We start from the raw sequence: 24,589 nt of genomic DNA on the forward strand, positions 1-24,589 counted from the left end.
AATCCTTTCTTTTTGGTGCCTCAAATAAACAAGAGAAGAAACAATGACGCCAGAGTGGGGGGAAGATTGGAAAATTTTCTCCCCCATTGGAAAAATATAACATCCAACAGGCAACCATCGGACAGACTAACATGTCACCTTTGGAAGGAAGTTTCCGACCTGCTAAAATTGAATGTCATCTGCCCAGTCCATCCAGAAGAAAGAGCCCCCCGGGTTTTTACCAAGGTCATGGCAGAGGTAGTAAAATATCTCCGAACGGAAGAAATCAGCGTGATTCCATACTTAGACGACTTCCTAATAATAGGAGATTCAGAAAAGATGAAAAATCTTCTTGGGAAAGTCAAGAAATTCGAGAAGAGGAAGTCTGTCTCAGTAAGGACAGCTATGAGTCTTCTGGGGACCATGACATCATGCATCCAAAGTGTGGCCTGGTGCCAAAATCACTCAAGAACACTACAGTCATGGATTCTTACAAAATGGGACAAAAATCATCATCATCTTCATTTCCCATTGATAATCCCCTCAAAAGTGAAGGAATCACTAAGATGGTGGAAAAATCCCGGGAATCTACGGAAAGGCGTAAATTGGGTCCAATGGCCATTGACCCAGATCCAAACAGACGCCAGCAGCTCCGGATGGGGGGCTCTCCTTCCGGGCAAATATATCCAGGGTTGCTGGACCCAGGAAACAGCACATACCTCTTCGAACGAGAGAGAACTAAAAGCGGTCCTGAACACTCTAAAATCCTGTACCAGCGAGCTGAAGGGTCACCATGTGAAAATTATGTCGGACAACACTACCACGGTTGCCTATCTAAGAAGACAAGGAGGTACCAGATCAAAAAGGCTACTGAAAATATCACAACAAATATTTTCCTGGGCAGAAGAAAATATCCAGTCGATCTCGGCCATCCATCTGAGGGGTTCAGAAAATGTAGTAGCAGATTACCTCAGCCGGTCCCAAATTCTTCCCCACGAATGGAGCTTGAACGAGGAAGTCTTTCAAGAGATTGTTCTAAGGTGGGGACTGCCGGACATCGACTTGTTTGCCTCCAGAAAGAATTCCAAAGTGAAAAAGTTCTTTTCCTTGAACCCAAAAGAAGTCCCCTGGGGACTAGACGCTTTTTCACAGACCTGGAACCAGGACCTAGTGTATGCTTTCCCTCCGATTCCATTGATAAGCAAGGTGTTGCAAAAACTACTAGTCAGTCCAACCAAGCTCATCTTAGTAGCACCCTTTTGGCCAAAGAAAAATTGGTTCCCAAGTCTACAAAAGTTGGCGATGGACCTTCCGTTTATCCTACCCAGGAGGCCGGACCTTCTACATCAGGGACCAGTCCTTCATCAGAACCCAGGGTTCCTAAACCTAGCAGCCTGGATCCTGAAAGCACCTTCTTAAGATCAAAAGGTTTATCATATAAGGTAATAAAAACCTTAAAGAATAGTAGAAAACCTGTAACCCATGCCATATACTTTAAAATATGGAAAAAGTTTTGTTCCTGGTCAAAAGATATGCCTAACCAGGGTTCCCCAAATATCTGTCAGATTCTTGATTTTCTGCAGGAGGGGTTCGAGAAGGGACTACGACCTAGCACCTTGAGAGTCCAGGTCTCAGCCTTGAGCGCCTACTTCGATACAGCGCTGACAGAACACAGGTGGGTAAAGAGGTTCTTTCAAGCCTGCTCACGCTTACGTCCTACTGTTAAAGATTCATCCCCTCAGTGGGATCTATCTCTAGTTCTAGATGCTTTAACTATGGGGCCCTTCGAGCCGATCGACCCTAGTCATATGCGTTTTTTGACACAAAAAACTGCCTTTTTAATCGCCATTACATCTGCTAGAAGACTGGGCGAGTTACAGGCCTTGTCCATTTGTGAACCCTATTTATCTGTGTCAGAAGATAGGATCACGCTCAGACTTGACAGAAATTTTTTACCAAAAATTGTCTCAAATTTCCATAGGAACCAGGAGATAATCTTACCCACGTTTTGCCATCCAAAAAATCCTGTGGAAGAGAAATGGCACCTACTGGATGTAAGACGTACTGTTCTTAAATATCTCGAAGCATCCAATCCTTGGAGAAAAGATTTAAATTTATTTGTTCAATTTGCAGGAAGAAATAAAGGCAAGAAAGCTTCAAAAGCCACTATTGGACGCTGGATTACAGATACCATTAAAGAATGTTATAAAATCAAAGGTGTTCCACTACCTCTCTCTGTCAAAGCCCATTCCACTAGGGCCATGTCTACATCATGGGCTGAGAAAGGAGGTGCATCCATTGAAGAAATCTGCAAAGCCACTACGTGGAGTACAAATGTCACATTTGCAAAGCACTATAGGCTAAATGTCTTAGCTGCCAAAGATCTGGCATTTGGCCGAAAAGTGCTTCAGGCTGTAGTCCCTCCCTAAACTGGGCATAAATTTGGTATGTCTCCAGTGGGGCCGTCATGGTGACGAAATGGAAAAAAGGAATTAGTCCTTACCGGTAATTCAATTTCCATAAGTCCACCATGACGGCCCTGATATTTCCCACCCATGTATATAAAAGTATTTTTGGATCTTTGCCTATGTATGTGAAATTTAACATACTAAAATAAAATTATGTTGCAACCTATACTGGTGTAGTTATTTGATAAACACTGGTGGGAGGTTGAGGGAGGGGCTATTTAATGCTCTCAATTTCCTGTCCCTACAGAGGAAGGGGAAGCAACCTCCAGTGGGGCCGTCATGGTGGACTTATGGAAATTGAATTACCGGTAAGGACTAATTCCTTTTTTTTATTCACATGCAGAACACGGACCTCCATGGAAGTCAATGGATCTGCAAAAGCGACGGATGAGATCCGTATGCAGTCCGTTTTTACACAAACATTGCCAGGCAACCAGCCGGGTTGAGCAAAGTATACATTAAAAAACCTTCTGTGTTGTAATCTGTGATGGGATACAGATGTAAAAAAAAAAAAAACGTATGTGTGTACAATATGGACCGAACACTGATATCCGCGTTTTCTGAATAAGCCCTAAGTGTCGCTGGTTTATCATGATGGATTCTGATGATATATTTAATACTCTCTTTGTACCGTAGCGGCTCAGGGCTAGTAAGAAACAATTATCCCCTGTAAGGTGCAGACGCACACACTTTAGTCCCTTCCCTGGGGACCATTTAACCCTATTTTCTTACAAGAAACCGACTATTAAGTCAATTCCCCGACTTCGCTTATAAATCAATAATTGCGGTCTATAAAGTGAATGTTACAGACAGAATCTCTATCCGTAAATGTCAGATACTTATTCGATTTATATACCCCCCTCCCCCTTTATCATGCATGGTGCGTCTCCTCCGCATACGCAGCATCCATATAGATTGGTGAATATAAGTCTTATTCCTCCATGTAGATATATAGTTTTTCCGCTGCTCGGCCAAACATTGGTTGATACTTAAGCTTTAAGTAAGGGGCTGATTGCCTTGTCAGTCATGGCCGGAGCGGCCCGGGAGCTTCTTAGATTGATGCTTGACAGAATAATTAGAAAACTGTCACTAGGAGTAACCACTCTGCTGCCGCCTTAAGAAATGTGCCCGCGCTAAAGTGCGGTGTCCAGATCCGGAGGTTAAATGTCCCCCAAGACGTAACGCCGAGTGTCAGTGGGGGAAATTACTTGAGCAGAGTAGCGAGAGTGATACCGCTCAAGTTTCTAATCTATTCGCTTTCAATTCTTGCCACTATATAATCTGTGCCGCGCCAAGAGAGCTTGCCAGTTCACCTGGAATAAAGGTAGAAATAATGACGGAAAAATACTCGGAAAACGAGAAAATCATAAGGTGAAAATTGGCGAGAAAAAATTCAAGTAAAACGCTTAGAAATCGTCCACTTTAATGACAGACTGACACTTGCTAATTCTGGATAACAAATGAAAATACTGTATATACTCGAGTATTAGCCGACCCAAATATAAGCCGAGGCCCCTAATTTTACCAAAAAAAACTGGTAAAACCTATATTTTTTTTTACTCGAGTATAAGCCAAGTTTGGGTTTTCAGCACATTTTTTGTGCTTAAAAACTAGGCTTATACTCGAGTATATATGGTAATACCATCATTACATCACTACTGACAATAGATGATGTCACAGCTTATCTCCTCCCCTCCCTGTACAATGACCTCTATATAGATAACACTGACCCATCATTACATCACTACTGACAAAAGATGATGTCACAGCTTATCTCCTCCCCCTCCCTGTACAATGACCTCTATATAGAGAACACTGACCCATCATTACATCACAACTGACAATAGATGATGTCACAGCTTATCTCCTCCCCCTCCCTGTACAATGACCTCTATATAGATAACACTGTCCCATCATTACATCACTACTGACAATAGATGATGTCACAGCTTATCTCCTCCTCTCCCTGTACAATGACCTCTATATAGATAACACTGACCCATCATTACATCACTACTGACAATAGATGTCACAGCTTATCTCCTCCCCCTCCCTGTACAATGACCTCTATATAGATAACACTGACCCATCATTACATCACTACTGACAATAGATGTCACAGCTTATCTCCTCCCCCTCCCTGTACAATGACCTCTATATAGATAACACTGACCCATCATTACATCACTACTGACAATAGATGATGTCACAGCTTATCTCCTCCCCCTCCCTGTACAATGACCTCTATATAGATAACACTGACCCATCATTACATCACTACTGACAATAGATGATGTCACAGCTTATCTCCTCCCCCTCCCTGTATAATGACCTCTATATAGATAACACTGACCCATCATTACATCACTACTGACAATAGATGATGTCACAGCTTATCCCCTCCCCCCTTCCTGTACAATGACCTCTATATAGATAACACTGACCCATCATTACATCACTACTGACAATAGATGATGTCACAGCTTATCTCCTCCCCCTCCCTGTACAATGACCTCTATATAGATAACACTGACCCATCATTACATAACTACTGACAATAGATGATGTCACAGCTTATCCCCTCCCCCTTCCCTGTACAATGACCTCTATATAGATAACACTGACCCATCATTACATCACTACTGACAATAGATGATGTCACAGCTTATCTCCTCCCCTCCCTGTACAATGACCTCTGTGTTACCTTAAACACACTTGGGTCCCATGATGTAACTAGTGATTATGAGAGAGGGATCTGTTGTCTTCCACATGGAGGTCACAAGGTTACAGAGTCACAGGTACTTGGTGTATTTCCATTTAGTCCTTGTACCCCGCCCCCCCCCAAGTGTATAATTTATGCGCATGGTATATACATTGTTGTAAGATATGGATATACTTTATTAGCTCAGGCTGGGAAATGGCTTCCTTCACCTTATCTGCAGGTGGCAGAACATGTGCCGGCCATAAGCCGTAGATAAGGGACTTTACATCGGACCTTCTGCCTTTTCCATAAATGTCATACACGCAGATAACGATGAAATCCTTGCATCCGAGTTTCCCGGAGACTGTCTTACACGGGCTGCGGTCATCCAGCTATCTGCAAGATATGGCTTCCAGCTTCCCCCGGCTGGCCTGGTGCAGGAGAAGCCACAAGCCTCTCGGGAGGGTAATTAGTATATTTTTAAATCAAGTTATTTAATTGACGTAAAACCTGTAAACCGCACCGGCCAGTCCCCCCGGCCGGCTACTCCTTATTCAATGTGTTCTCCTCCCCCAGTAACTCAAAGTCTTGGCTGCAGTCGTTAGTCAGAAGAGTTTTTGGCAGCGGCTTAGTGACTGCGGCTCCAGGCTGGTCCCCAGTGGTCCGGTAAATTTGGCTGAGCAGTTTTTGAGATGCATAAAGCTTGTACAGAGGGAAGAAAGCTTTTACGTGCTAAATTATAGCAAGAGAAACCTGGCGAACCAACCTGTAGTACCACAGAGAAGTCCTGCGGCTATCGCCCATGAGTTAAGGGGGTCACATACTAAAGTTGTATCTTAATCTAGTCGAAAAACTTGGAGAGAAGGTCACCTCTACTGACATGGGCAGCATGGTGGCTCAGTGGTTAGCACTATAGCCCTGGTTTAAGTCCCATCCAGGTCAGCATCTGCAAAGAGTTTGTAGCTGTAGCTCGTGATTACGAGAGAGGGATCTTGTCTTTAATATGGAGGTCATGTTTGGTGTCCACTTAAACAAACCCAACACCAAGATCAAAATTTTATTATGATGGCTTTTTAGATTTTTCGCCACCTTGTAGGACTGCTAGGATTGTAGCTTTTCTACTAACACTGTGGGTGTGTCCTCACACTGCTGTGTTCTCAGTTCTCTGCATTGAGATGCTCCAAAAGCCTCTCCCCGTTTGCATTGACTACTAGAGCAGTCTCGCAGGTCTTTGCACTAAACTTCTCCTCTGCCTAACCCCTCTGTTTTGAGTCACTGCTATAGTATTAAACCAGAAACCTGCTACTGCTTTGGAGGGGACGTGGCTTTGAAATAGTTCAGTGCAGAGAGCTAAGTCCACAGCAGTGTGAGGACACATCTCCATTGTTCTTGAAGCTACAATCTTGGAATAAAGATACATTTTTCACATTCCTACTGTTACTAACACACACAAAGCTATGGTTACTCACACCTCCAGGGACGATACAGAACACTGGCTGCAGCCTGCATGGTCAGAACTGTTGATAGATTCCCTTTAAGAGGTTGTATATATTGGTATTTTAAAATTCCACTTGACGATATTATTCTCTCAAGGGACCTATATGTTCTATATGGCAAAGGTGAATCAAGCCAAGACCTTTCGTGTAACCCTCAGCTGACTACGACAACCACCGAGCCCTTGAAAGGGCATGCGGCTCTTGTGCTCGGCAGCCTATCCGTACGTCAGGAGCTTCTCATCTATTCACTGGAAGAAAACCTTCATTTTACAAAGCACATTCAGAGGGAGAGAAATACATTCCATTTTCTGTAATCCAGGAGAAAGATTATTCTCAGTGGGGAACGCAGCAGCGCCTGCATCTGACAAATTACCTGCTTTCATTATTTCCAAAGACATTTACTTTGAAGGCAACTGTGCAACAGATTTAGGACAATTCTGACAATGCATTTAGATGAGGGGCGCATAAAGCATCGGGCCATTATCACCCGCATTTATATTGACACTTAACGAGTAGTGGCGCGCCGGACGACGAGGGCTACCTGTCACCGGATCCGTCCTCTGCGACTGACAAGCCATCGGGTGGACAAATGGATACGTTCAATTAGCGGACGCCAAACACTATCCGCAACACTAAGTGGATGCGGCTGCAAATGAACATCGGATTGGACACTTAGAGGAAGTAAGGCGTCAGGCGGTGATTTTCTGTAAATGTCTAATGGGGAGATGAAAACCTGACACAATAGTAAAAATAAACCTTTCCGACACTTGAATATAGGCGGATTTACCGTCTTACGTAGATCTAGTCTGCTGAGTACTGCTGCTTTATTGCCTTCCAAGAATTGCACACTGGTCAATACCTTCAAGAAGACCCCAACCAACTCCAGTTCCCTTGATTTTTTTTTTTTGGGTTGTTTGCCCTTCTCCAATTTTGCAGCCGATTGTACCCAGGTAGTCAATGATGTTAAATTCTGCACCCCACTGGACAACGAGGCTGTCTACTGGCAAGTGAGTGGTGGTAGGTCCTCGCTAAATAGGGTATTGGGGACTAAACTAATACTGCTCATTACATAATAATTATGGCGGCTGCAGAAAATTTTAAAACGTATTAATTCAATGTAGTGAAGCATCAAGCATTAAATGATATATAGAACTGGATTTGGCGGTGTGGGGTGGTGAGAGGTTCCATTTAAAGCAATTTTCTACTAGGATATAAATTAAAATTCTCAAACTTTGGTTCTTTTTAAGAGAGAAAACATGTGATCCCAAAGTTTTAGCAGATCATCCTTCTTAACAAGGAGCTGTCTCTCATGCCTCGGCAGGTCACCAGTCCAAGCATCGTTCTTTCTCTGACCACCTCAAGTCAGTTTCATCCAAATGAGGGTGAGCTCACACCACGTTTATTGTATGCGCATATACATGCGAATACAGGTGGAGGCATAGTTGTTGCCCACGGCTGGCTACTATATGTTCTGCCCGTCAAAAAATGCAGGATGGAAAAACATAGCAAGCTACATCCTTTCATCCTGCAGCCTCAGTTTGGTAAAAAGTTGGGTAACACTTCCTGCTTTTGGGAGATCACTTTTCAGCTTGTTCTGTGTAATCCAGGGTCAGCAGTTATGTCATCAGGGGGAAAAAAACGAAAAAAGGAAATGTGTAAAATATCATTTAAAAAAAAAAATCTTAGCTCTTAAGAAAAGATTACACTATTGAAATAGGTGATGGGAACCATGCAGCCCCCCTCCCTTTCCATGAACTGTGACACAGCATGCCCACAACTCTCTGCTGGAAGAGGTCATCGGCTCATTACCTTCCATTCAGGAGGCGCCTGCTCTAAATTTCCCAGACTTCCAGGTTGTATTGACCGATTGAAGGAACAAAACCGGGCAATGGCCAACACTGGGTTAAGCACCAATCTCTCTGCTAGAGATTCATTCTAGTTGCCCCCACTTTCTTCCGTAGACCCCTGTGTAGCTCATACATCGGAATAGTTTTGAGTGGCTCTCGGAAAATGACAAACCTGTAACTTGCGACGAATCAATGCTTGCTGTGAACTGCTTTAGAAACATGGAATTCATTGTGTTCATCTTGTTGCCTGACAAATTCCCCAGAACAAATTTATATTCCCTTTGTCTCGGAGTCCTCGGAGATGATGTATGCCCCATATGGAAGAGTCATGAGCCAGAGATCCATTTCTTTGCTTTTTAATATAGAACCTTCAATGACAGAGCCGGCGTGTTCATCATCCCTCACAACCCCATATTTTGTACACGCCACCCGCCTGTCCCCCTCTATGAAGGCCCAAACCGGGAACAAACCTCTATTACCACCACTACCAGCCGTGTGATAGATGGGAGAGGAATCTTCTAATAAAGTTCTGTGTTATACAATGTGTTCTTAGTGGTTCCCTTGAATCACTCCGAAGGTTCTGCCTGGAAGATTCACTGCACGAGGGCCCTGTAAACAATTTTGGTTGCGCTTCATCAAGTCCTAATATATGGCATCTCTTTCCTATCATTCACCGTGCAATGCTCTTACCAGGAATCTTTTGCTCTTCTGAAGACATTTTTTGAGGCCTACAAGAACTATTGAATCTTATTCAAAAATCTTCCACCCTTTCCTCAAATATCAACCAAAACTAAAGTGTAAATACCCCCTACCACATTATATACAAGGTAACTGATGGCCTGTGATTGGCTACAGCCACCATAACCCAGGTCTGACCAGCGCTGGAAGTTGAGGGAACAGATGGCCAAAGAGAGGGAAGTCTTCTTCACGTCCAAAAGTTTCTGCTCCGACACTTGTTCCCCACTGTTCCAACTTGTACTGGACCAGACCTTCAACTACTGATCTGAACTCCGCAGTGATCCTAGTTTCAGTCCAGTAAATCCCATATTCACACACATTGGGGCAGATTTACTTCCCAGGTCCTGTCGCGATCCAGCTGCGCTTTCTCTGTGGAGGATTCGGGTCTTCCGGCGATTCACTAAGGTAGTGCGCCTGATGTCCACCAGGTGTCGCTGCTGCGCTGAAGTCCGTCGGAGATCACTGGAGTTCACGATCCGTTGCTGGGTGCAGGTAAGCGCGTGTTAAGCAACACTTTTTTAAAATACGGCAATTTTTTCCGAATCCGTCGGGTTTTCTGACGGCCACGCCCCCCATTTCCGGCGCGTGCATGCCGGCGCCGTTGCGCCACAATACGATCGCGTGCGCCAAAAACCCGGGGCAATTCAGGGGAAATCGGCGCGATACGGTAATATTCGGGTAACCCAACAGAAAAACGCGATTCGGGCCCTTAGTAAATGACCCCCATTAAGTTTGTTGAAACAAACTCGCTTGTGGCAATGGGCCTAAGAGTCCCACCATTGTTCACTGGCAATATCTTGTATTGCAACTCGGGACATTCAATTTAAAGATATGTCATGTATTTAGGGGAAATTTATGTGAAATGTGTAGGTTGTGTCAACTACACTTCACTATTTACCCTTCTGATGTAAAAGACGGCACCACCTCAGACGTCCCGGGATTACTATACAATTCCAGACTTTAGCTGCAACAGATTTCTGTAACTTTTCAGCATTTTGTTTCAAGAGCTCTCTCTCCTAAGACAAGCAATTACAGTGTCATGTTAGGCTTCTGAGTATTGACTTTCTGCTAAGAGGGATACGTCTCAGTCTTAAATAGCATCTTGACAGTATCTCGTTCATGAGTTGAGAAAATCCGGCATTACTGTTAGAGCAAGCAGCAGAATTTATAGGAATGAAGTATTTGGCATAAAGAGCAAATTGGCTACTCGACTCCTTAGGGAAGTTTCGACATATTAACACATCTTTAAAGGGCAAACGTTATATTAAAGGAGTTGTCTGAGAGAGCGAAATAATTTCGTTATAACCTGTTAGGAAATTGAGTTAACAGAAGGGAGGTCCTCTGGTCAGGACTCTCAATAATAGAGAAGCTAAATTGTTCCATAAGTTAAGCAACCTGTCCCCAAGCTAAGGTAATAGAAATCTGATTGGTCCCGGCCTCAACAGTTGGGGTCCCTACGATCGCTAGATTTGTTAATCCTTATTTTCCCTGTTGAATGGAGCAAAGGGTGAGCAAGATAACAATCCGATTTGTGATGATTCAACCCCTCATGATCCCCCTCAATCATCAGGTATGGGGGAGCAAGTGTAGGGTCAATCCTGTAGGATTTTAATGACTACCTTTCCATTTTTATGCAAAACTTGGGTAATTTTCCTCAATTTGCAATGCTCGGTGGCACTGCAAGGAAATGGCTGCCTCATTTCTTACGTTATTCCTTATATAAGCGATTGCGAGACCAAGTGCCAATTCTACAACCCAAAACCCACTTATATATTGCAGAGTACCAACACAGCAATTTAAGCAGTTACTCATAGCTCCCTGCTATCAGAAGTTTGAACCATATTGGCTCCCTTAGGCCACCAATACAGTCTAGAGGAAGAGATTATCATTTTGGCTTCCCTACAGGGCCAAAGGAACAGGAAGAATGGCGGTGCCCGGAACAGGAGCTCCACAACTCCTAGGCTCCTACTGTAATCGCCGGCAGCCCAAAATGTATTTCTTTCAAATATTGCTAAGTGTAGCATATCCTGGATTGCCCAGGATGGCGGACGGAAGCCTTTAGTCCTATCTTACAAACTCTATTCTGGGGCAATGGCCTGGGTACCCACACAGGGTGCCCTAGGTTCACAACCACTTCCCAATATGGTCCAAAAGTTGGAACCATCATCAACCAAGAGACTTTGGGTTTGTTGTGCCCCTCAGAAGGATCGAGCATATATCCAGTCGTGCATCCAGCTGCCATAAATATTTGTATGGCGCCGCTGGTCATAGGGGAGAGTAGTAATAGTGTCCGCTTTATCTATCTTATATGTACATATAGTATGGGATGTGAAGGCAGAATAATTTCACATTTTGGTTTTGCCGTGTAATTAGCAAGAATACAAAATGAATCGAGAGCTATTTTTGCTTCGAAATCTGTAAAATCCATTGAGCTGCAAATAACTTTATTTTGTCCATTATTGCGATGTCTTATAGCATGCAGCTGTACGGCCGCCTCTGCAGCTGCTGACGGATGTGGGGAGCGCCGGCTCTTGAGCTTTTTAGCGTGCAGGTGCTGGATGAATTGAACGGTTTTCATGTTATTTTGTCTTAAGTGTTTATGTGCAAATATGTTGTGCTAAAGTTCAACAGACTTTGCTCCTCGGCAGAAATATACATTTTTCGACCAGCAAAAAGATGTTTTCTTTAGTAATTGATCCATTTATCAGCCCGGTTATTTCTTTATATTTGCACGTTTGTTTCGCGGTGATTGGTTTAGTCTGTGTATTTAAGGGGTACCGAAAAATAAAGAATACTTGCCCTTCTATGGCTTTCAGTTTTCCTCCAATATGGTCTGGAATCATGGTTTTATGGGCATGACATCCGTGAGGAGGCTTTGATTACTGTAGAACCTCAGTAAGTCTTCAGGAGTTTGCCCTTTTGATATTGGAGCTTCTTTTCACTTTTTGAACTAGTTTTGCTGTCCTTTGTTTTAGTGGGGGTTCAAAAACCTGATGTTGGATGGTCAACTCAGAGGTTCTCAGAAAAGAGTTTTTTTTGATGACCTACGATGGTGCAATAGTGTTGGGTTCTGGAGGAATAAATTAGACTATTCCTATACAAGTCCCTAGATAATTGGCCTTATGGTAGGTGGGAAATGAAACTTTTTTGGGTTTTGTATACCGTACATTTTATTGACTCCTGGGTGGTGGTTACTTGAGCTTGCAGCGGGGGCCTTGTGGTCTTTTAAAAGATGAGAAAAAAACCTTTGTTGTATTACTCATTTCAGCCACCATTTTGTTGTGCCCGTGGGGATGGAAAACTTTTTTGTTTGACCTGTCTCTTAGTCATTATCCACAAATCTTCACTTACCTTGATGTGTAGACCAGAAAACCTGACTTGGCCAACCATCAAAAACTTCTTGTCTAGTTGAATCTCCTTTCATTTCAGTCATGCCTAGATTACCCATTTTTCGGTGGCTATTTTTGTGATGGAAACCTCTTTTAAAAGACGCCTGAAATGAACAGATAAAACGAAGCCATTGTCTTAGCAGATTAGGATGTAAACTGCTTAATATTTTGCCATTTTGTTTGCTGGGACAATGGACTGTAGAATGCCTGGGTGATAAGAGGCTCGTCTAAAGCCCGGCATTGTTCATTCCGGAATAGATGCCCATGTGGAGATAGCTGATTATTTGTGGAGGGGACTTCCCTTTATTGCCTGGTGTTCAGTAATAAATAAATGGAGATTGGGGGATAAACTTCTCCCTTCCTCTACCCAGGACTTGGCTCTTGACCTTCATCAAAAGGCTGATGTGTTAGTAATCGCTTTAAGTAAATGCGCTACAAGTTAATTTGACAAATTTTATTATTTTATAATTAGAGCAGATTTGGCTTTTGTAAATTCCTCTAATTTTATACTTTAATTTGCTTTCAAAATCTTAAGTAGTTGGAATCCTTTAGGGTTTTTCTTTTTTTTTGTTCCTTTTATTTTGTTCGAGATAATGTGTTTTTAGGCACCGCAGGATGCAGCACTTTCCATTTTGTAAGGGCAAAGTCGACTTATTTTGCTAAATTAAAAATCACTTTATCATTTGTTCGGGGGAGGGAATAAAATGGTAAATTTTTTTATTTAAATTTTTTGAAAATGGAAGCTTGACATTTGAGATTACACTTGAGAATAAAGTAACGACCACTCAAGGGAAGAAATAAAATGTATAAAAAAGAATGGGAATACAGTATGCGTGTTCATGGTAGTTGTACATGAAAAACATGTTGGAAAAACGAGATATATTCAAATGGTATGTTAATCGGTCTGGGGCACTCAGGCTACGTCACCCTAAGCACCTTGTGTTCTAACCTATTCACTCCACCATACAATACAAGTCCCGCCAGTCAGCACTGTGGATGGGCGGGACTTGTATCAGACTTGGCACTCTGGGGACGTAGCCGGAGCACCCCAGACTTATTATCATCTTTATAACTCTATATTGCCGCAATCACAGTGTATACAGTTATGATGAAAGACGTCATGAGGAGCATAGTTCGTCAGCAGCTTCTTAGTAGGACATGTCTAGCTTCAGTACACTGATCCGTTAATCAATTTTCTGGTAGGTCTTTGGAGCAGGCTAAAAAACATCTATGTCACTTGCCTTCATAAGGAATTCACCCTTGTTGTCCCAATTCTCCATTGCGATCCTGCAGACTCTTCTCCATCTTTTGTCTTCTCTTGACTTGCTGGACAACTTTCGCGTCTCATTTACTGGAGGAACATGTGATATCCTCTGCTGTAAGTGTTCATAGCGGCGTCTCTGTTCAGTGAGCGGAGGCACAGCTGTGACACACTGCGCATGTGCAGAGCTGAATTTGGGTGATTCAAACCAGCACCACTGAAGAAGATGGCGCCCACTGATCCTGCCCAATAAGGGACGCTGCTGGAAGCCGAGGATAGGACCAGAGACCCAAAGAAGATAATGGGTGTGTGGATTTGTGACCCGCAACTAGAACTGGGGGGACTAAACTTTATTTTAATGTAGTGGGCATAATAAAGATTTAATATGAAGGTTTATATACATATTACACACATATTTCCACTAGGATAAAGCAGAAGAATAACAAAAAAAGACACTTCCAAAATGTATTTCAAATGTTAAGGTTGAACCTAAAGGGGAATGTTGCCCTGCAATGATGACTTCACATAGTAAGGTAATAGTTGTTACATCTTGCGTTAGCTTGTGGTAGACCATTAGAAACCAAGTCCTTCCCAGTTTTAACTTCGATGAAAATTATGTTTCCTATATATGCTTGAATGTGGGGAAATTTTCGTTTATGCAACGAATCGTGAACAGTTGATCAATGAGCTCTGAGTCTTTTCTACAACAATTAAAAGCAAAATAAACTCATCAATATCTGGTCTTCTCCAATGACCTCTTAGTTTACAGACAATTGTTCTCGTGACCCAGGTCAGTACATGTTGTCTTGCTATTTCCCCCCGTTCTGCAAGCCTCTAAGGCCTGCTAAAAGCAGGAAGTATGGCTGTCGATAGGAAGACCAGTGCTAATGACCACCCACTCACCAAAATCAATAGGACTTCTCACTGATTGAATCATTTAACCATCTACAGTGGTCAATAAAGCAATTTACTTTCGAAGGCAAAGTCTTTTGAAATTAAAAAAATAAAAAATCTCTTGTTAATCTGATAACTAGCCCTGAGGGGGCTGGTGGTGTTGAGTTGTGAGGTCATCGACTGCATGTTCTCTGCCTCCTCTTTTTGCATAGTATCCAAGAAGTGCTTGTCATCTCATAATGAGGTTAGTTTTATTTCATTCTCATTATTTTTGCTTTATTTATCTAACACTTGGAAGTAAAAGACCATGCACGACTTCATTTGCATTGAATTAACTTGGATCCATCCTCCATCGGCTTTGTTCTTACAGCTACTCAATTTTGTAGCAAACGAGGTTCCCCTAGGACTCAAATGTGGGACCGGAATGTCTTGGTATTTATTTTCGGGGATATATATCAGTAGGATCTGGGTGTCTTCAAATTTTTGTGGTCCATTGTGTTCCATCTTGACCTTAATTGCCTGTATCCACCGAAACCGGCTAGTCTCCTACTCCATGTTACCTTTTCCTTGGCTCTTTCCTTTGCTTCCTACTGTGAATCTTCCATTCGTTCCAAAGCTTTTGAGTAAATCTCCCAGAAAGAGATTAACTACAAGTCCTTAAAAGAAAGAACATATCCCCAAAGAATGTGTTACAGCTGAAGACCAGGAGGTTTTTCGACCCCACTCCATAGCCATTTCCAGTGGCCGTCTTTGAAGACTCGTTGGAGTCACAGGCAAGCCTTTAATTGGATGTTTATGAATTATCTAGAAAACAAATTGCACAAATTAATAGGGAGCTGAAATCTAGTGGCATATCTGTCCTTCCATAGTGGTTACAAAGATGACGGGATACAGTAACAGTAACCAGTGGGGATGGTTGGACCACCCATTACATCTCAATAATTTCTCCTACATATTCTCCTCCAATTTGTGCAAATGATGTCTTCTTCCAATGTTCACTAATTTCCTATTCTAACGCCGTTCCCCAACTGCGGAGAAAAGGCCACGCTGGAGTATTTTACTGCGTGCACGTTTTCCCTCACCGAGAGCTTGTAATGAGCCTCTGGAGCTCACAGCTTTGTCACTTGAGAAGATGCTTTGACATGTATTCCCAGTGCGATTGGGAATACACGAGCACAGAGCTTTGGATTTAGGTCAACCTGGCCTCTGTGGAGAGGCAGCAGGAGAAAAATTATTAGTCGTAAAAATGATTAAAACAAAAAATTAGGTGTGTGTAGAGTCATGGAGAAGACTTTACTGTGAGGACGTCGGTCTCTAGAAGCTGCTTCCTTAAAATCCACAGTTATTGTTATTGGTAAGAAACTGGGCAGCAAGAATTGTAACTCAAAATTGGACTCCATACTTGCAATTGATTTTGAATCGTGAGGGCAAATGGGAGAAATGGGCTACACAAACCCTCAAACTTCATTTATGGCCAGAATTACTTGGTGTTCTGGTTCGAAGGGCAGGTTTTAATTGCTTAATATTAAGTCTGCAAATTGTAGCTCAACGACCTTTGAGAGAATTACTATTTCTCCTCAGCTTTTCAAAACTTGGTCCACAATTTTACGGCTGGAACCCGTAGCTTACCATAGCCCACGTAGCTTATCATAGAGTCTTTGTCTGACTATGGAGACAATGCTTCCCTAGGAGCAATTTGCAGAGCAGGCCAGCAGTTTTGCTCAGAGCCTGGCATCTGTAGGAATCTTTATGGGCTCTTGTAAGAGAACCCTTGAAACTCTTGTCTTCAGATTGTTTGGCTTCTATCCTGGTCACGTTCCAAGGCTGTTTAAATGCTCGGATTTTAAAGGGGTTATCTGGGTCATAAAAAATACTGAGAGCCGGGCTGGGGTGGGCTAGTTAAACATAATAAACATGTACTTGCCTCATCCGGCGCTGCTGATGTCCCGCGCCGCTGTCCGTCTCCTCTGTGCGCTGGTTTGTCTACAGGGGCGCACAGGGAGCTTCCGGTCGGCCGGAAGCTCCCATCCGACACCATCTCCCAGCACTTACAACGCTGAGAAATAGGGACGGATGGGAGGAGCCGGCCGCATTGACAACTGCAAGCTCCGTGTGCGCGGCTTCTGTGCCCCTGTAAACAAACATGGGCATTGATCAAATGGACCGCGGCTCAGGACATCGGCGGCGCCGGAGGAGGTAAGAACATGTTTATTATGTTTAACTAGCCCAGCCCGGCCCTCAGTATTTTTTAACAGCCGGATAACCCCTTAAACTTCTTTCCATGTACCTTCACCTCTGACTAAAATTTAGCTGCATTATCTACAAGATGTCTGTTTTAGTCTGGGACACGCCCCTGTATCTTGGTTCTCGAATAATTTCAGCTGCAGCTCTGCCTGCACAGATTTGAATTCTGTATTTAAAAGAAATCAACCATTAAAATTAAACTTAATTAAACTAAACGTACTTGCCTATAGTCCTCTTCTCCAGGATCCCAGTGCTTAGGCCTCATGAAAACGACCGGATGGTCTTTTCTGTTCTGCATATACGGCTGTATTCTGGCCGTAAATACGGGACGTATTGCATCATTCCCTGTATTAAATACAGCGGGCTGGCAGATGATGAATGGCTGACTATTGGCTGGCTAACAGAATGCACCTCCCACTGGTTCTGGATACTGCAAGTATATACGGCAGCATACGGTGCATAACCCAATGCAGCACGTATTTAGCCTGTATTTTATACTTTCCCAATGACTTCTATGGCCCATACGGAATAGAAATACAGCATAAATAGGACATGATCTATATTTTTATACAACCTGTTTACAGTATGGTGGACAATATGGCCTTGTACATGGATGACCGTATGCGGACGTATATACAGCCGTTTTAATACGTTCTCTACAGGTTCTTGTGCATGGGGCCCTAGAAAAAGAAGCCTGAGCGCGGGGGCGTCGTGTCTGGCACTCCAAGCTGTTAAATATTTACTCCTACCGCGTAACGTCACATCTCTCTCCTACATGGGAGAGGGAGGTATCGGTCGTGCAGAAGGCATGAAGTCACCTCCCTAGTGTGTAAAAGTTAATAGCCCGGAGCACCGGACATCGTGTCCCTGCACTCCAGGCTGCTTTTTCTAACTTTTTTTTTTCCCCATCAATTCTCCAGGATCATTGAGAAGAGGACATTAGTTGAGTATGTTTAGGTTAAGTTAGTTTAATATTAGTGGTTGATTTCCTTTTTAAGTGCGGGCCCAAGTCACTGCATAGAAGGATAAATATTGGTATAGCTTCAGGGTATTACATTTTTGGCCATTTCTACATGTATGATGAGGAAATGGAGTCTTGGTTTCAGGAGCCTGTAGGATCCCTTTAAATTTTTTTTATCTTTTCTTTATATCCTAAATAAATAGGGCAATGATTTAGCATGGTGAGAGCAATAGAACACGCGTGCTGTTCCCTGCTAATTGATAATTATTCTTTCCCAATGACCGAAGTTCGTATTGTACCTGTCTCGTCAGAAGAACAATTCGCGGACGTCTTCTGCCTAAAATAAAATGTGAACGCTGAACCCAGCCGTCCCCGTGCAGCATAAATCCCATGTTATCATTTACTCCTGACATTCCATTTGGCATAGCGGTTCCTGGTGCTGTAGCATGCAAATGAGATGCTAATGAAGTGTGAGCTGCCTGCACTGCCCGTAGCATTCTGCTTGTAATGAAGACAATATTAGAGCTGGAGTGTGATGTGTAATTCCCATTTACGCTATACAAGGAGGAGGTTGTAACATTTGTATTTATGGAACAATACGCTCATTAGCAGCAAGGACCACAGGAGGTGCCACACAATAAAAAGGAGCCTTAAAGCATAATCGTTATAGCACAGCTGGAGAGAACCTTTGACAACAATTCCAATGATACCTGTATCATGCTGCTGGCTTCTTCCTAGCCTGAGATACAGCTTGGTATATCTGTCATCCCTTCTTTATAAAATCATATTCATCTATTCATGAAGTGGGTGGCACTTACTGGTTGTAACATCAGCTACGGGCACTGAAGCCAGAGCACTCAGGGCATTCATATGTATCAGGACAGCATGTTTGTAATTGGACCACCTGAAGCATGTGAGGAGCCACATGCTTGTGACATCACTCAAGGTCCTTTGCCAGAACACTAAAGCCTTTCACATGAATCAGGACAGAATGTTTGTAATTAAATGACTTGAAGCATGTTGTGAGTCTTCACCCAAGGTCCTATTTACTTGCACACCTCTCTTACAGCCCCTCCCAATATGCCTCTTCTTTTCTCTAGCTGTCCAATATGGTTTCCCATAGTGACCAGAAACCATGACAAAAGGAGAGTAGCCTGGGGGTGGGGGCAAAGGAAAGCCTCTGCTGGCAGCTAAACACCTGCAGATAGCTAGTTAGAGTAAATTGGAGAAAATTAGAGAATTGCTTGGTTTTTTTTTTTGCTTAGTGCAGAGTTAGACAAATGTTGTTTTACTTTACAGTTGTACTTTGGGGGGAGCGTACAGAGTTCCCCTGGATGGAGCAGTGAGTACATTATGTGCGGTGCCCCGGGATTGAGTACATTGCAGGAAGCAGTATTAGTACCATTCACAACTCATTGACAAAATAAAGTTGACTCTACATTCAGTTATGTCTCAGGCAGGGATATGAATGCTTATAGGTGTGGTCTGATTTACACATTGGGTCTTTCTGAAAGAGGGTGTAAAAAAAACTTGTCTTGCTGCTTTGTGAAAAGGCTCCCTGAGGCTACTTTTGGGTAGTGTACCTCTTTTTGTGAGAGAATGATGACTGCACTACATGCTGCTACGAAGAACTTGGTGGGTCATTATTGGACTTGGAGAAGTGGATAAGGACGCATAATTTTGGTGACTGGGTAGCCCTAACTTTAAAAGTAGGCTTCACATTTCCAATTTTGTTTAATACATCTAAATAAAAAGTATGATTTAAAATAACTTAACCATTTTGTGTCTACAACTCCAGTACAATTTGAACTTATGAAATACTTAAAGGATTTGTGTCTCCCCTGGTAACAGACTGCAAAGAAACTATATATGTAGTCTGAGCCTACAGGTGATCTCCTTTCCATATTTCCACCACTTTTTGCTAACATACAGATTACAAAAAGGTAGAGCATGGATACAAAGCTGTAATACATCAGGATCAGACTACAACAGAGAACTACAGAGATTACATAAAATATCTTTGCAGCTCTTTAAGCTTGAACTGCAATACCAGACATAACCTGTAGACTGGTACGGCGCTGTTTCTGCTCATGTATATGCTACTGAATGCTATACATTAACCACATAGATGCCAGTCACTTTCATGTAAGGCTTTGATATGCTAATGTCCAGTGGCTGTAAGACCTGCATCATGCCGGCGTCTCGGTCATACTGTTCCCTCTCCGGTGCTGATTCACCGTGTACCTTGTAACGTTCCCAAACAAAAAAGTCTGTGTTCAAAGCAAAAATGAAATTTGTCGGCCATTGTGTTTCTGTAATTGAACGGCTTCCGTAAAAGGATATGCGAGCAGGAAGATATCAAGGGTTCCTGGAACACGGAGAACTGGCACCCAGGAGCTATATGGCACAGCTGGCACCAGTACAAAGAGAATGGAGCAGGAGGAAGCCGCCAGTACATCTGCTGGTAGTTGGAAGTCTCTGCTCCATACACAATATGCGTATGTTCCCCGCACAGGATGCTGAGATTCTGTCTCTTTCCATTTTGTTCTGACTTTTGCCAGAGAGTTTTGTGGGTAAATTCTTTCGTGGCGACAGCATATGGCCGGGTACGTTCATTAATTTGTGAAGTGTTATGATTGTCTGATGAGCTCCAGGATTTTTCTGGCTGTGGAGCGTGATCATAAGCTTCTAGAAGGTTCAGCTCAGACCAGACGTGTATCGGATCTTGGGGTTTATCGAAGTGGGGCGGAACAAAGAACCTGGTTCCCAATTCTTGTGGGACCTCAAAGGCAACATTGTTCTCCTCCAATAGTATAAACAGCACATAATTGGAGAACCCCTGTCCAAAGATTTAAATTTTCGGTAAAGTAGACTTCTGCTGGGTGGCGGAATTTCACGGTCGCTTCATGGAGATGACCGTATATATGGCGTCCATGAACTTGCCGCACACACTACAGCTAGCTCGTGGCCGCCTTTGACTTGCATTGAGCAGGTCACGGTGTGAGCGCACCACATCTCACTACAGTATTACCAAGTCATGCAGTCGACCACAATTATACAACGGGTCCACCAGGTTCCGACAGGCCTCAAACTGGGGAAAGTGTCCATTTACACTGTCCTCCCAGCAGGCAGAGATGTTACTTCTTAAGTGATGCACTTTGGGATATCTGAAATACATCAAAATCGACAGAAGGTTCCTCTACGGGGAAATTGTGTACATAAAGGGGATGAATTTTGACCCTACTCCAGCTCCCGATTCCTGCCTTGCTCCGCTGTTTCCGGTTGCAAACCCTGAATCCCACCGGAAGTTTAAGTAATCACTTCATTTAATCACTGGCCTCTACGGAAATAGGATGTCACATCCGTCTTCTTCTTCCTGTGTTGTCCCCGAACTCGGAGAAAGAAACCAGTGAACAGAGATGGGAAAAACTTGTATAAAAACTTGTTCTTCTTTACAAGAGCTTTGATCCTTCCAGTGATCCAGGGGGCTGATGGGCAACTTGGTATTTTTCCTTGATCGTTTCCAAAATCTGTGCCTTTTCTTGGTTGAGCAACAATGTTTCAAATTTGTGTTCTTTTTAAAAACTGGATTGCCCCTTAAATAAAATCTACCACCAAAATCCATTATGATGATAAACCAGGGACACTTATGTTTCTTATATCTTATATTTGTTAGCCACGGCCTCTTTCCTTCTAAAATCAACTTTTATAATTATGCTACTGAGCCTGGGTGTGCTCCCAGAGCCCCTCCGTGCTGCAGATTCACAGGCTGTTACCTTGTGCATTAGCAATTGCTGAGCAGGAGCAGAGGGGCAGGGTGAGAAAGCCTGTCAATCAACTGGACAGAGGGGCTCTGGGAACCACCCCTTAGCCTTTCAGGCTCATTAGCATATTTTTACAAGTTGATTTTTAGAGGGAAGTAATATAATATATAAAGAGATCGCCGCAGTCACTGTGCCTGGATCTATGAGGAAGTGTCCCTGGTTTATCAGGATGGTGGATTTCCTTACAATGTCTGTTGCTCTGGATTTTGTGCAGTAATGAGCCTTATGTGACGCTATTGGGCTGCTTTTTGCCTCCTTCGTCCTCCCTCTAGTGTATGCAGGTGTTCCTCATCTGCTGCTTTACCTCTTTACGCCTCCATATAATACTTATCACAGACACATTACATCTTCACCTGCCTCTCATATTCCTAATGAAGATGGGGCGAGGTGCCAGGGGCTCATTACCGCCTAAACATCTGCGTAAGGAGTTTTCTACATTCCCACCCAGTGATCTATCTGCCGATATCCACGGCCCCTCTGCATTTCAGTATTTCACATGTTTTTTTTTTCATCTCTCTTTCCCTGGCATGTGACACTTTTTTTTTTTTTGGGGGGGGGGGGGTAATTTGCTGTCCTCAAAATATGTCAACGACTGAAACAAAGTTTTGAAATTTGGATTCTCGATTTCTAATGGAGATCACTAGGGAAGCGAAAAGACCACACAGAGGATGTAATTTTGGATGGAATAAAAAAAAAAATGCATACATAAAAACAACAAATAAGTCTCTCCCGCTTGGCTCTTACTGCCCCCTAGTGGAGTTTTGTATACTGCAGTCTTGTTAAATACAACAAATGCTCAGCCACCCAAAAAAAAAAAGGCAGAATGGTTTCTATTCTCGGCTGCAATCTGTCCGGCAGTTATTTGTTGCGTTGTTTAGCTGAGGTTATTTTCGCTTCACGTATTTTGTGTCGTTTTACGTTGGGTCGCTTTTGTAAATATTAGATTCGGGCATCAGTAATCATTATTTACATTATTAAGATCCCAGACCGAGACGTTGTATTAGCATCTGGCTGAAGTCTTGATGCTAATAATCCATTATAGATTGACTTTGGGTCTTTACCTCCCATGAAGAAGCTGGTGACAGGATTGGTTGGGAAAGGTATCGGCAAGTGTTTTGTTTCACTACAGCACCCCCGCAGGAGGTATGAGGAATTACACCGTTCTCATTGAAGTCCGTACAGCGATTGAGGACCACTCTCTTCTTTATGGGACCGATTTCCTTCACATATTTATCTCAATCACTTATCTCTAGATATCTGATCGGCCGTGGTCTGACAACCAACAAGCCTCACTAGAGAGCCAAATGATGAGTGGATGTCATGTCACAGGCCTGAATAGTAACCATGCCCTGACTGTTTCAGAATAGCGGGTAGGTAAGGGTATCTATTGACAGAACCCGGTTGATCTGATGTCCAAAGAAGAGGTAAACCCTGAAGAACTCCACTATTGACATTGATATGGAGGAAACCTATTGGCCCTCTATCATCAGTTTATTTCCAATGAGGGCCCACACCTTTGCAACTACCTACCTGCCCTACTGAGTACAGCATCTAAGGGGTTAAACCACCACAATCTAGGTTGCTCCTCTGGGAGGATGTCAACCATCATCTTCCAGCTTTTGACTACTGTTGACAACTTGAAAACAGCTTTTTACGTTGGGAAAGGCTATGTTGGACTGAGGCTGCGTTCACACGTTCCGACTTGATTGCCTGTAGAAACTGCGAGGGGCTCAGCCCATTGCATTTGCCGATGAACCCAAACTCATGCAATCGGTAAGGAGGACCACGTTTTTTGCATTGTATGGAATTTGCAAAACACCTGGTTTAATTAATTCAACCCAGAACAGGGAGGGTTTGGCCCAATCGCATATGTGCTTTGAGTTCTAAACCCAATCCAACCGTTATGTGTGACCACAACCTAAACCACGATATAAAATTACATAGTGGTGTGGGATTTCTTCATAAATAATCATAATAATTATAATAATAATTAAATCTGGATAAATACATAATAACAATAATTAAATAACAATTAAATAATTATAATAATCTAATACTACTTACATAATAATAAATAATTCTGGAATAATAATGAATAGTACTAAAAATAATTAATAAAAATGAATACTAATAAAAATAATAATTATTAAATTATAATTAAAATTACAGGTGACACCAACCTGGAAATCAGCTGATCACAACGATCATTAATATGCCACCGAGGAAAGCTTCAGCCAGCTGTTTGATTTTCCTAAAGTGGCCTCTACTGGTGAAGTGTGGTATTGCAAATAATTCACTAATAATAATAATAATAATAATTCTTTATTTATATAGCACACACAGATTACCCAGCGCTGCACAAAGCATGTAAAATTGGTCCCTGTCCCCATAGGGCTCACAATCTAACAACCTAACGGTATGTTTTGGAGTGTGGGAGGAAAACGGAGAACCCGGAGGAAACCCACGCAAACACGGAGAGAACATACAAACTCTTTGCAGATGTTGACCTGGGTAGGATTTGAACCTAGGACCCCAGCGCTGCAAGGCAGAAGTGCTAACCACTGACCCAGGACCCCAGCGCTGCAAGGCACAAGTGCTACTCACTCAGCCAGGATACATGAAACATCTTGAGTCATCCAAGTGGTTTTGAGGACTGCTAACAACAAGGTCCTACTTGGCACAGATGTGGCTCGTCTCCATTATGAGGAAGCTGCATCTTCACTACGGTCTGCGGCGTTACTATCATTCATCATAGAGATACGTGCTGACCACTGCTCTGTGATGGAA

General features: G+C 42.9%; 2 protein-coding genes across 2 annotated transcripts in view; both read left to right on the forward strand.

Annotated features, from left to right (window-relative positions):
* SUCLG2 (succinate-CoA ligase GDP-forming subunit beta) overlaps nucleotides 1-24,589 on the forward strand; it is a 138,859-nt gene that overhangs the window by 87,225 nt on the left and 27,045 nt on the right. The window lies entirely within an intron of this gene.
* Nucleotides 128-2,754, forward strand: LOC140104320 (uncharacterized). The gene is made up of 2 exons (XM_072127815.1): nucleotides 128-1,654; nucleotides 1,961-2,754. The coding sequence occupies exons 1-2, from the start codon at nucleotides 132-134 to the stop codon at nucleotides 2,406-2,408; spliced, it is 1,971 nt and encodes a 656-aa protein (XP_071983916.1). The 5' UTR covers nucleotides 128-131; the 3' UTR covers nucleotides 2,409-2,754.

The sequence above is a fragment of the Engystomops pustulosus genome, chromosome 10, assembly GCF_040894005.1.
Source record: "Engystomops pustulosus chromosome 10, aEngPut4.maternal, whole genome shotgun sequence".
Taxonomy (NCBI): Eukaryota; Metazoa; Chordata; class Amphibia; order Anura; family Leptodactylidae; genus Engystomops; species Engystomops pustulosus.